This window comes from Macrobrachium nipponense, chromosome 2 (genome assembly GCF_015104395.2).
Source record: "Macrobrachium nipponense isolate FS-2020 chromosome 2, ASM1510439v2, whole genome shotgun sequence".
Classification (NCBI taxonomy): domain Eukaryota; kingdom Metazoa; phylum Arthropoda; class Malacostraca; order Decapoda; family Palaemonidae; genus Macrobrachium; species Macrobrachium nipponense.
In genome coordinates, this window is record NC_087201.1 from 135,165,371 (window position 1) to 135,179,450 (window position 14,080).

The 14,080-nt window shown below is 48.5% G+C and overlaps 1 protein-coding gene across 1 annotated transcript in view; it reads left to right on the forward strand.

The window, feature by feature from the left end:
- Positions 1 to 12,640, forward strand: part of LOC135221320 (uncharacterized) — a 29,918-nt gene extending 17,278 nt beyond the window's left edge. Inside the window, exon 3 of the mRNA XM_064259125.1 lies at positions 11,499 to 12,640. Within this exon, the coding sequence (XP_064115195.1) occupies positions 11,747 to 12,640 (894 nt within the window). The 5' untranslated portion in view covers positions 11,499 to 11,746. The remainder of the gene's footprint in view (positions 1 to 11,498) is intronic.
- The last annotated feature ends 1,440 nt before the right edge of the window (positions 12,641 to 14,080 follow it).

A 14,080-nucleotide genomic window follows, 5' to 3' on the forward strand; every position in this document is an offset into this window, starting at 1 on the left:
TATGCCCTTGCATTCGGGCCGATGGCACGATTGCTCTCGGGCTCTTATATCGTTGTTGGGTACATGGGTACTGTGCGGGGGTGGGGGAACGAGACCCCCCCCCGCTCAGTCCCACAGATGGCTCTTCCCCTTGGGGGGGGGGGAGGTTATCGCGTTTCTTCTCCTCGCCCGATCCGTCGAGCGCGGGGGAGGGCGCTCGGTGCCTGATGTACAATTGTATTAGGGGTCTTCCACTCGTTCGGGAGGGATCAACCCCCCCGCGCGAGGGACTTCCCCCCACCCCCCCTTTAATCGCTACTACTATTATTTCCGCAGGTGCTACTCACGCCAGGGGTGGACCTTGGTGAGGTATAGGTGCGTCCTTCCAATTGCAGGGCGTGCTGGTGTCCAGGGGCTGCGGTCTATGTCTGGGCCCTACTGCGGTCACCCATGGAGTGGTGACCACGCAACCAGGTGACGACGTCCCTCCTCACCTGGTATACTCGCCTCACGTGGTAACAGTCTTGCCTACAGCCGCTGTGAAGTGCCGTTCGCCGTACCGAGAGGGGGGCGTGCCGCCTCCGCTCGTGGTTGCCGCGCTTGCAGCGACCACTCTTCCGCTGGCTAGAGCGCGCCCCTGGACCTGCCGCCGCGGTACCAGGATGTTGCTGGCTGCTGCTCCAACTTCCTGTGTTTCCGGTGCTGCCTGCCGTACCTGCCGATTCTGGGCTGACTGTCCATGCAGTTGCTGCGCGGTGGCTATCCCTGCCGTTGCTGCGCTGACTGTCCCTGCCGTTGCTGCGCTGGCTGTCCCTGCGATGCTGTGCTGGCCGTGCCTGCTGTTCCTGAGATGCCCATACCTGCTGATGTCGTCCCTGTTCGTGGTGGTACTACCCCAGACTTTGGTCTGTCTGTACAGGTGCGTCCGGGCCCTGTGGTTCGGCTACAGCAGCCCCGGCTCCGCCTGGATAGCAGATCTTACGTCTGTCCTGAGGAAGCTGACGAAGAAGAGGAGAAGGTGTCGTGGTCGTCGTCTTCATCTTCTTCATCGTCGTCGGCCGCCGCCTCTTCCCCTTCGACTTCTAAGGCTTTACAGCCGAGGAAGAAGAAGGTTGCCTCCTCCTCCTAAGAAGCTTCCTCGGGAGCTTCTCGGGACCCGTCTCACCTCGGTGGGACGGGAGGTTCCTTCCGCTGGTCCTCCTGCTCCTTCGGTGAGCGGGGCCCGTCTCTTCTTCCGCAAGGAAGAAGACTACGGGGACCAGAGGGGTGGTACCGGCTAACACCGGTACTTCCTCGCCTGGTGTCAGTGGTTCTGCCACTGCATCAGGGTCCGTCTCGGCCTCTCGTTCGCGGGAGGTACCGAGTGTACGGTCGCCTACCAGCGACCGTGCAGCCAGGAACCAGACCTCTGAGTCCCGCTCAGCGTCAGGTTCACGGCACGGGGGGCGGAAGACTGGTGACAGCCGCTCATGCGACTCTCACCAGACCAGCTCTCACTCTCGCGGTGAACAGCTGGCTACCCGGGGACGTGACGGTCCGGCGACCTACCACGGGCTGAGGCTGGGAAGAGTTCCTCCCGTTCGCCGGTGCCAGCCATGGCTGGAACCAGCGACGTGACGTGCCGTGAGGACAAGCACCGGTTCTCACTGTGACAGTGGAGCCTGCAGGTCAGCCTGACCACGTCGCTCTCACAGAAAGCGACCGGGTACGGCAACCAGCACCAGCTCTTCTGACACTCGAGATCGGGGCCGCTGTGCTCAGTCCAGCCGTTTCTCCACAGCGAGACGGTTCGACCAGGCCTGCAGCTCGATCGCCACCGCGGGCGGGTTGACGATCGCCTGCAGCCCTCAAAGCCTGCTGGTTCTGCCAGCGAGCAAAGAGGGAGCGTCAGGTCTTGCCTCTCCCGTACCTTCAACCTCCTCGGGTTACACCGGGAGGAGCGAGGTATTGAGGAGTGATCGTGAGGGGGGGGGGGTGTGCGCCCCATGATCTCACCACAGCGCCTACGTGCCAGGCACGGTTCTTGGACCGGCCAGGACGTATGCGCAAGTGGATGGGAAGACCGAGAGGGCTGTCGCTGTTCCCCCTTCTTAGGAGGAAGGTTCTCGGAATATGCTCTTGTTCGAAGGGCTTAACGGTCCCACTCTGCAAGATGCTGTGACTTCCGAGATCCAGAGGAGCTTTGCCGAGGTTACGGCGCTGATTCGTCAGCACAATGACCTCGGGGAAGGATCGCCGCTCCCACCAGCAGAGCCACGTCTCGGCTCGAGTCGTTTTGGGGCCCGAGAGGGAATCCAAATCGACGGTGGGTCTGCCGCGATCGGAGCTTGCCGACTGGGTTGAGCCAGGTAGTCTCTCGTCTCCGGACAAGAAGGCTCTCTCGGTTCTGGACGGTCGAACAAGCTCCTTCACCTCCTCTACTGCGACAGAGGCGTTTCGACGTGTCTTCGGACATCGTATTTATATACCCCTTCGGTCCTCCTGAGGTTTCGACCTCGACGAGGACTGGAATGAGTCGGAGCGGTATCGGCTCTCTCCTGTCAGGTCTCGATCAGCCCCAACCAGACGACGTTCACAGTGGAAGGACGGCGTTCCCCCTCACCTGCTGCCGGAAGTGGGGGGGTGCCTGGCCAGCCATTGGGCAACTTGGCAGCGCCACGGCGCCGAGACCTGGATTGTGGATGTCCTTCGGGAGGCAGATCTATTAACCTTCGAATCTCGGTCACCCCTCACCTCCAACCCGGTCCAACAGAGGCGTACGTTCCAGGGGCATCGAAGGACGTAGCATTGAGACAGGAGATCAAGACCATGCTGAGCAAGAGAACTGTAGAAATCGGCACGGATCAGTCAACGGCTTTTACAGCCGACTCTTCCTGGTGGAAAAGTCTACGACAGGCTGGCGCCCAGTGATAGATCTCTCTCCCCCGAACCGGTTGGTTCGCCAGACCCGGTTCACGATGGAGACGGCACGCTCAGTGCTCGATTCTATCAGGGAGAACGATTTCATGCTTTCAGGGAAGTGACTTGAAGGGCGTATCTACAAATACCCATTCATCAGTCCCTTCAGAAAGTACCTCCGCTTCATCCTCGACGGGGACGGTGTTACCAGCTCAGCCACGTTGCTTCGGTCTCAAACCGCCCCACAGGTGTTCACGCAAGTGTTCACTCTGGTGTCTGCTTGGGGCCATTCGCACGGGATATGTCTGATGGGGTATCTCGACGATTGGTTAGTCCTGGCGAGCTACCGCTCGCAGTTGCTACAGGACAGGGATCGACTGCTCGAGTTCTGTCGCGATCTGGGGATCGTTCTGAACTTCGAAAAGTCCGATCTCGAGCACAAGCAGAGGATGAAGTACCTGGGTATGCTGATCGACACGGTAGCAGGGCGAGTCTTCCCCGCAGACTCGCGGATCAGCAGATTCAGGGAGGCAGCCAACCAGTTCCTGTCTCGGCAGGAACAGGTAGCTCAGCAATGGCAAGTCGTGATCGGACACCTGTCGTCACCGGGAAGCCAGTCCCTAACGGGCGTCTTCACCTGCGGTCTCTTCAGGGAGACTAAAGGAGAGTTCGGTCACAGGCGACGGATCCCCCAAGCTCCTTTCCATGGTCATCTGACACAGGAGGTGAGGCAGGACCTAGCCAGGTGACTGGACGACAGGAACCCCGCCCTTAAGAGGAGTGCCTCCGCACACTCTCACCCCCGGACATGCAGCTGCTCTCAGACGCATGAACGACCGGGATGGGGCGCACACCTGGAAGAGTTGCGGACTTCAGGAGTGTGGTACGAGAACGACAAAAGCACCTTCACATCAATGTACTGGAAAACTCAAGGCAGCGTTCCTCGCTCTCCAAGAGTTCCAGACCGCTTGATGGGACACTCAGTGGTGTTGATGTACGACAACACCACGGTGGGGCTTACGTCAACAAACAGGGGGGGCCTAGTGTCTCTCCCAGTTGTATCAGTTGACTCGGCAGGTGCACGAGTGGGCCGAGGCACACTCAATAGAGCTGTCGGCACGCTACATTCCAGGGAAGGAATGTAGTAGCAGACACGCTCAGCCGTCGGGATCAGGTGATAAGGACCGAATGGTCTCTACACCAGGACGTGGCGGAAAGGCTCTTCGACCTGTGGGGGCGACCAGTCGAGGATCTGTTCGCCATCCGGCACAACAGGAAGCTCCAGGTGTTCTTCTCGGCCGTGCCGGATCCATGGGCAGCTGCAGAGGACGCTCTTCAACACCCGTGGGACAACCTCTTCGCCTATGCCTTTTCCCCCGTTCAGCCTGATTCGCAAGGTGATCAGTCGAGCACTGGTCATCCCGAATCTCAGGATGATCCTGATGGCTTCCAAATGGCCACAGGCCATTTGGTATCCGGACCTGCTGGCTCTTCTCGTAAGAGAACCGAGAGAGATTCCCCATTGGCACAACCTTCTCGCCCAGCCACACGTCGAGCGGTACCACCGAGCAGTCCAGTCCCTACGTCTTCACGGCTGGCTGTTATCCACCTTCTCTTGCGAACGAGAAGCTTTTTTTCGTAGCGCAGCAACAGAGATGGCTGGAAAACGTCCGTCAGTCCTCTGCAGCTGTGTACAGGGGAAGTCGGCCGTCTTCGGTGGTTGCTGTCGTAGACGGGGTCTATCTCCTCTCGAGCCACTCTTCAGCAGGTAGCGGATTTCCTCGTTTTTCTTCGCCGAGGAAGCTCCTCTAAGTTCCCACAGTCAAAGGATACAGAGCCGCCTGGACGCTCGTCCTGAAACTGACGGGATTGGACATCTCGAACTCGTTCGAGATCTCCTTGCTTAGGAGCAGCTTCCAAAGGTCTTGCCAACCCAGGGAACTCACATGACCCTCTTCTTGCTGGACCTGGCATCGGCGAAGAGAGTACGGGAACGTCATGCAGATAATGATGTGGATGAGATGCTGCTTTGTCCTGGGAGGACGCTACGGCGCTATCTGAAGAGAACTCGACACCTCGGGCGGGCCTGAGTGTCGACGCCTCTTCGTTAGCAACGGGGGTCACCAAGAAAGAATATCAAGAACACTCTTTCGTCCTGGCTGCGTGAGGTCTTCAGGAGGGCGTATGAGGCTGATGGTAGTGACGACATCCGTACGTCCCGTCCGAGAACTCACGAAGTCAGAAGTATTGGCCCCTCGTTGGCGTTTCGTAAGAACTTCTCCGTGGCGCAGGTATGGAAGGCAGGGGTCTGGTACAACCAGACCACCGGCACCTTCCTTATACCTCTTGGATATTGCCATAGGTCCTTGGATCGGTTTCCTTAGGTGACCCGTGGTGGCTGCTCAACACGTCGTCTAGCTAACCCAGACCCTAGCAGGCTGAACAGCATCGAGTCCTGGTGTGACTGTATGAATAGATAGTGAATAAAGAGAAAGTGACTGGCTTCTCTTTCTATCTTTTTCTACCCCTCTACCTGTGGGTAGAGGGATACGGTCATCACCCTGCTGGATAAGGACGAGATGCCGGTGAGCTATATGACAGAGCCCCATCCTATCCCTTTCACTAGGGATGGGAGCAGAATATCCACCACTTCCTTCTACAAGGGGGGGGGTGAAGGGATGCCTACAAGAGTCAAAACCATGACTTTATATTTGCTCCTGTACAGGAACAAGTTCTTACATTGCTGGTACGAAGAGTATACGCTTGCCTCTCTCTTAGTACTCGGTCCAGAGGTCTGACCATTGATCCTGCGGTGCACACCCCGATCAATCGGACAGAGGCTTGGATCCCTCCCTCGCTCTTACGACCAGGGAGGCTTCCAAGGTTGGGCGAACACCAGTCTGTTCACAAAAGACTCAGATTCCTTCCACCCACCAAGAAGTGAGTCTTCCTATTGTAAAAGGACCGAAGGTTTGTATGCCGTGTCGGAACAAATGACAATTTGTCCAAAATTGCATTTTTCCTAACTATACAAACCTGAGGTCTTTTACACATAGCCCCACCTCATGCCACCCCTCACTCTGCAGTTTTTGCTTGGACCAAAAGCAAAAGTGATTTGTTTACCTCCCATTCGCTTGGCGCGCGCCTGTCGGACAAGCAGTTAACTACCGCAACCCCTTGTTCGAAAGCTTACGACCTATCCAGCTGCCGCTAGTACCTTCTATTGTAAAAGGACCTCAGGTTTGTGTATAGTTAGGAAAAATGCAATTTTGGACAAATTGTCATTTTTGACAGCTCTCCTCCTCCAGGAATACGGAGATGCTTTGATCCCTGCCGCTCCTCCTTCGCCTCGTCTCTTTTCTCTTGCTCTAAGACGCTGAAGTCGTCGGCTTTCTTGAAGATGAGACCGACGATTTCTATGAAGAGAGCTCTTCAGTCTCTGGATAGCTGGATGCTAACCAAGAAAGAGCTAGTAAGGACAGTTGTTTTTGCATGCCTCCCGCTAGACTTACGGGCAAGAGCGGGATTTGGTACCAGACTGGGGAGAATATGGGTCTCACTCTCCAGCTTCGGCTGAAGCTGACTTTTCCAGTCTGGTAGATGCATCCAGGAGACATAGCCTTCATACTGCGAAGATTACTTGGGGTCTTTCAGAGTTGGATCATCTCCTCAAGGGACTTTTTCACATTCTAGAAGTCTTCAACTTCCTAGATTGGTCCCTTGGGGTGATGTCCAAGAAGGCTCATGCCCCTGAAGGGCTAGATCCGGACGTACTACTTGCAATTTTGTCCTGTATTGACAAGGCGGTACAGGACGGCTCAGGGGAAGTTTCTCCTTATTTGGAGCAGGTCTCTTCGAAGAAGCGATCTGTTTTTCAGCGCTTTCTCTTGACGAAAGCAGTATCCCATTCGCAAAGAGCAGCCTTGTTATTCGCCCCTAGGTCTGACTTTCTGTTTCCTTCACAGTTGGTGAGGGATATTTCCCGATCTCTGACGGAGAAAGAAAGCAACACAGGATCTTCTCCTGCAATCTTCCAGGAAGAAGAGACCAGTGATGGTGGGAGAAAAGAAAGGTGTGTCTACTCCTGTTCGGCCCTTTCGAGGAGGCCCTCTCGCTAGAGTTACCGCTAAAAAGGAAAACGACCGAGAAGAGAGGTAGAGCCTCGTTTCCGTCCCTTTAAAAGGGGAAAGAAAGTGAAGTGGCGCTCCTCCAAACAACCAGTAGGTGCCAGGCTCGGGGGGGGGATTTGCGGAAGCCTGGACTCTCATAGACACAGACGCTTGGTCGATGTCTGTGCTTCAGAAGGGATACCTCATTCCTTTCCTGGACAATCCTCCCCTGACGTCAACTCCGCGGGAATTGTCCGCCAATTACAAGGACCCTGTGTTGAAAGATACTCTTCAACAAATGGTGGGATCAGATGTGGGACAAGAGAGCTATAGAACTAGTGCTGGATCAAAGCTCCCCAGGGTTTACAATCGTCTTTTCTTGGTTGCGAAAGCCTCGGGGGGCTGGAGACCAGTTCTGGATGTCAGCGCTCTGAACAAGTTTGTTCAGAAACAGAAGTTCTCCATGGAAACCTCTGCTTCAGTCCTTGCGGCTCTTCGCCAAGGGGATTGGATGGTGTCTCTGGATCTCCAGGACGCCTATTTTCACGTCCCGATCCAATCCTTCGTCGAAGAAGAGTACCTCCGTTTCATGACGGGGGGAAGGATCTTCCAATTCAGAGCCTTGTGTTTCGGCCTGTCTACGGCGCCTCAGGTTTTTCACGAGCCTTATGAAAAAATGTGGCGAGATGGCTTCATCTGAAAGGAATCAGTATATCTCTGTACCTAGACGACTGGCTTATCAGAGCAAAGTCAGAGAAACAGTGTTTGGAGGACCTGACTGTGACACTAAACCTGATAAAGACCTTAGGATTATCGTAAACCTTGAGAAGTTCCAACTGATCCCCAGCCAGAACTTGGTCTACTGGGGATTCGGATGGATTCTCGGGGTTTTCGAGTATTTCCTTCTCAAGAGAGACTAACGAGAGGTTTTAGAAAAAGTCTCTCTCTTCCTAAGGAAGGAAACGTACTTCGGCGAGGGAATGGTTGGAAGCCTTTTAGGGACCCTTTCCTCGCTCGAACAGTTCTTTCCTCTAGGAAGACTTCATCTCCGTCCTCTTCAGTTCTCCTCAGAAGATCGTGGAACATGAAGACAGGACTTCTCTCGGACAGTTTTCCCATTCCAGTTCTGATGAAACGCCATTTAGAATGGTGGTTACTCCCACTGAGGGAAAACAGGGTACTTCCCGGAAATACAGAGCCCAAAACCTTGTATTGTTTTCCGACGCGTCGGAAAAAAGGTTGGGGAGCAACCTTGGGAAAGAGAGGAGGTGTCGGGCACTTGGAATGCTCTTCAAGTGTCCTGGCACATAAACTGCAAAGAGCTGTTTGCTGTTCACCTAGCTCTAAAGAGCTTCGAACCGTTAGTGAGCAACAAAATAGTACAAGTGAATGCGGACAATACAACCGCCCTTGCATACATTCGGAAGCAAGGAGGTACTCACTCGTATGCCCTTTACGAACTCGCAAGAGACCTGTGTGTTGTGGACATCGCAAAGGAACCGGTCTCTCTATTGACGAGGTTCGTTCAGGGAGTAAGGAACGTGAGAAGCGGACAGGCTGAACAGGAGGAACCAGGTCCTTCATACCGAATGGACCCTCCACTCAGACGTTTGCCGGAATCTCTGGTCTCTTTGGGGGGACTCCTCATGTCGACCTCTTTGCCACGTTCCTCTCGAAGAGACTGGAAGTCTTCTGTTCAGTAGTGGAAGACCCCAGAGCTCTAGCAGTAGACGCCTTCCTGCTAGATTGGTCTCAGGTAGACGTTTACGCATTTCCCCACCCCCATTCAAGATTCTGGGGCAAGTGCTCAGGAAGTTTGTGACTTCAAAGGGGACAAGAATGACCCTGATAGCCCCCTTTAGGCCAGCTCAAGAGTGGTTCCCAGAGGTGCTGGAGTGGATAGTAGACTTCCCCAGATCCCTTCCACAAAGGAAGGATCTTCTCAGACAACCACACTTCGAGAGGTTTCATCAAAACCTCCCCACTCTCGCTCTGACTGCCTTTCGACTATCGAAAGACTTGTTAGAGCGAGAGGCTTTTCTAGCAAAGCAGCAAGCTCGATCGCTAGAGCCCGGAGAACTTCCACTATCCGGGTTTACCAATCCAAGTGGGAAGTTTTTAGAAGGTGGTGTAAGTCGAAGAAGTGTCCTCCTCCAGTATCTCTGTAACAGAAATAAGCTGATTTTCTGTTATTTTTGAGAGAAGAATCACGTCTCTCCGTAGCCACGATAAAGGGCTATAGGAGTATGCTATCGGCCGTCTTTAGGAATAGAGGCCTAGATTTGGGAAACGATAAAGATCTACATGATCTGATTAGGTCTTTTGAGACCAAGAAGTCTAAGATTACTTCTCCCCCTAACTGGAATCTAGACGTAGTGCTTAAGTTCTTGTCTTCAGAAGAGATTTGAACCCTTACATTTGGCCTCGTTTCGTGAATATAACGAAAAGAAAATGTTTATTTCTTTTGTCATGGCGACAGCGAAAAGAGTTAGTGAACTGCACAGCCCCCCCTTAGTGCAAAAGTCGGGTTCAATATAGATTCAGCATCTGTTCCTTCAAGGAATTATTCTTGGCGAAGAATGAAAATCCTTCAAATCCCTGGCCGAGAAACTTCGAGGTAAAAGGCTTATCGGGTCTCGTTGGCAGGGAACGGAGAGGTCTCTTTGCCCATAAGGGCGTTAAAGTTTTACTTACAGAAAAAGAAACAGTTGGGAGGTTCTAGACAAGGTCTTTGGTGCTCGGTGAAGGATCCATCAAGACCTATGTCTAAGAATGCTTTAGCCTTTTTTGTCAGGAACGTAATTTACGGACGCTCATAAGGCTTGCACGGATGATTCTTTCAAACTCCTGAGAGTAAGAGCTCATGAAGTGAGAGCAGTGGCGACGTCTCTCTTCTTTTCAGAGAAAATATGTCACTGAAGAATATCTTGGAAGCGACATATTGGAGATGTAATTCTGTGTTTGCTTCTCACTATTTGAAGGACGTGCCTGTGTGACCTATGAAAAATGTTTTTCCTTAGGTCCTTTTGTCTGCGGGCACATCCTGGGTACAGAGCTAACAACAATCCTTAATTTTTTACTACTTAAGTTCCTAATAGATATGTTCTAGACTTTCTGCTGAACAAGTGCAGCTACCGCACAGGCTGGCCTGTCACTTCCGTTCAGTAAGGAACTCTTGTGATATCTTTTAGTAGATGAGTATCATTTTTTTGGAAAATTATTGTGTGCTGTGGGGCAATTTGGTTTGGAGCTTTACGGTTGTTGCGAAGAGTTTGGGGATAACTCGGAGCAATTTTTAATACTAACATGGTGGTTAGGATCAGGTGGTCGGGATTGGTTGTGTGCTCCTTAATAAGGTGTGTTGTCATAGAAGTGGATCAGCACCCATTGACCCCAAAGTCCTTTCAGGCTCTGCCGAGTAAGTGGATAAGACCCCTTCGGCAGTTCCACAAGAATTCTGGCCCATAGATCACATATCTCGCTAAAGTTTCTTGAGGTGATGCAGACTACGGGGCAAACACCACGAAAAGTCTTACCACCTATCAGGTAGGAACCAAGGTTTTATTTATACCTACAACAGATGTTGTTTACCTGTCTATTCCAGTAGTAGCTGTCTCTTACCCTCCACCGAAGGGTGCCAATCAGCTATGTATATATCTGACAGGTAAGTTGATTGTATGAAAATGATATTGTTATAATACAATAAAGTTTCATACATACTTACCTGGCAGATACATATATACAATTAGGGCCCACCCAGCCTCCCCGCAAGGAGACAGGTGGAAAGAGAAAATATATGAGTAGAAAACGGGAATGGTTCCTAGTCCTGCCGCCCAGGGCAGGCCGGTAGATCACCTGACCTACCTGTGTAGCGAGTGGCGCGAAATTTGAATTTTCTGTCGGGGGACGACGAGTCTTAGCTATGTATATATCTGCCAGGTAAGTATGTAGGAAACTTTATTGTATTATAACAATATCATTTTATAGTTCATTTACTGTATATTGGTAGACACAAAGTGCAGATAGTTTACTGAATATGTATACTATGCTAATGGAAAAGCTACAGTACTTTTGTTTTTATTTGCCAAGTAAAGACAACAATTTCCTGTATTAAATCATAAGGTGTACTATTTATGTGAGTTTAAATGCAAATGATTTGTAGCCATTTCTGTAATAGGTTACAATACTGTACCAATAATGAAAGTGATGATGATGATGATAATCTGTATTTGTGTTGTTACAGTACTCTTAAGATTTGCTAGAAATTTTCATTACTGTATATTTGGACAGCACTTCATTTTTGCCATTTCATTCAACACATCAAAGTTATTACTGGATAATTCTACTTCTTGGTTAGACAGAAATTGTTTGACTAGCAAATAACTGTTACAGCAAGGCACATTACCTATAGGAAGTGATAATATTTCTTATCAGCTGTCCATGCATCTTTTAATGTTTTGAAGTACAGTACGTTAAGTTGATAAAAATAATGATTGTTTTATTATTTTCCAGGCAAGTGTGCAGTGTAGGAATTATTCAGTTAAAAATGGGAAACTTTTTATAAATTCTTATCAGTAAACACTGACAACAAATATTGAACCACCAAATCTGGGCCAAGTTATATAAGAACAACCTTTTACTTTATGAGGAGCACGAACATCGAAATGTCTTGAAAGAAGAAAAGTGTTTTAGGATAGTCATGTAAAGGCAACATCAGTAATACTACAAAAAAAGGTGAGGTATCTTATGTCACATTTCAGATGGATGGCTCACCAGAAATGCCTCCAAAGGGTCAAGTAATCCATGAAGCATCAAAGATGGAAGCATCACCAGAAATTCATCAAAAAGAAGGCCAATTATTGGATAACCCTCTACAAAGGGATGTGTCATCAGGGACTCATCAGCAAGAAATCGGAGTTATATGTGAACTAGCAAAGGTAGAGGAATCATCAGAAACTCTTAAAAAAGAATGCCAAGTAATGCATGAATCACCACGGATGGAGGCAGCATCAGAAACAATTCATAAAGAGAACAAAGGAATACAACAACTATCAAAGATAGAGGCATGTGACACTTTTCAAAAAGAGGGGCAAGTAGCATGCAAAACATTAGAGATGGATACCTCATCAGATATTCTTCAAAAAGGACAAGAAGTTCATATATCACCAAAAGCAGAATCATCCAAATCTATTAAACAAGAAGATCAAGTATATTATGAAATGCAACCAGAACTAACACTAGAAACAAAAAAACAAAAATTGGAGTGTGATATGTTGAGTCCAGTGAATGTGACATGTTTAGTAGGTGAAAAAATTTTATCAAAGACAAATACTCTTTCCTCAAATTGTGAAACATTATTAGATGACAGACCAGCATTATATTCTCAGCATTTAGAGACAAAAAAGCATTTTGAAATAGGAAATGGTGAATCTCTTGTAAAAAATGATAATAATATACAAGAAAAGGAACAACAAGAAGGTTTTTCATGTAACCAGGTTAATTGTAAGGACCAGTCAGGCAATAAAGGTAAAGAAGCTGTCACAGGCAAAGACTTTGGGAATAAAATTCAAGAAAAAGTGAAACAGAGCAGTTACCTAAAAAAAAGAAAGGTGGTGGTCATGTTGGTGAAAATTATGAGCGAATTAACTATCTAGTCCAGACATCACGTGCCTTAGTTAACATGGGTGAATTTGATAAGGAATTGGGTTCTATGAATTTTGATCAAACCTTAGCTTCTCAGACTGGGTCTTTGGCAAGTTCAGTTGGACGACGTTGCCTAATAAGGCTTACTCCATCACTGAAACGCATGTTGTGTAAGGGTTGTGGAACAGCCCTTATTTATGGAGTGAATGCTAGAGTACGCCACCGTTCAAATCGCCAGAAACACTTAGTTGTCACTTGTCTCACCTGTAATACTATTAAGCGATTTGTTAATGATCCTAAACACAAGCTGTGGTGTGATAAGGAGGAATCTTTAGTTTAAATCATTATGCCCAGTTTGCTTTTATTATCAAGTGAATTTGTTCCACAGGTATTTATTACTGATGTTGTTTATAATTTACAGGGTACAGTACACAGGAATATTTCATTGTAACAAACTTGATCAATAGTTTGGAGTTTGTCATGAATGGGAAGATTTAGATAAAGTTGTTATGCTTAGCTTAACTGGCAAGTTTGGATTGTATTTTGCTGTCAACCTACTATAAAAAATCATTGAAGTGTGCGTACTTGGCACAAAGTGACAAATAATTATAGGCGATACATATACCCAAAGGGCAAAAAAGTAAGCATATATGCATCAGTTACAAAAATTACAGTTGGAGTAGGGAAATAACTTGACCGATTAATCAGCATAATGTAGTCTTGATGTATGCACAAGGAAATGGTGATTGCACAAGATGCTTGAGACATGCATATGTCATAAAATGAATATGAGAAGTAGGTATGTACTGTACATAGTACCATGTTACCCCACTAATTTCCTGCTGCTACATACCACCCTTTCATAAAAAATACAATAACACTCTTTTATCATAAGATTCTGTCGGATATGAAAAGATAGATATAAATAGTAGGACTATTCACAATACATGTACGTACTTGGGTTTTTACTTACAGTAAGTAACTATTGGTTGGAAGATATTTCAGGTCGTTTTTTTTTTTTTTATTGAATTTGCTTGGTAACTCTAAAAATATATGTCAAAGCTGGAATGCTATTGTGTAATTTGTTGGTTTAAAATTAATACTAAATTTGTTTATTTTGGTGTAACTACACAAATGCCCTAAATACTGTGTGTAGTTAAGATCTAAATGTGCAGATGTATGTATGTATAATAACTAAGTATAAAGCAGGTGAATAAAGAGCTCTTTGTTCATGAGGGAAGGAAATAAAATAAAATTTTAAAGTGCACCAATTCTTTGCTTTTCAAATTACTGCATGTATGTGGTGTAATTCCACTGATGTTAAAGATTTTTTGCTTTGATCCAGATAGCAGGGCCATAGATTTATCAACATTCATAGGAATAAAACTTTATGAAATTTGGTTTTGGTGGATAATTTGATTATATGATGTTCTATGTTATATTGATTTTAT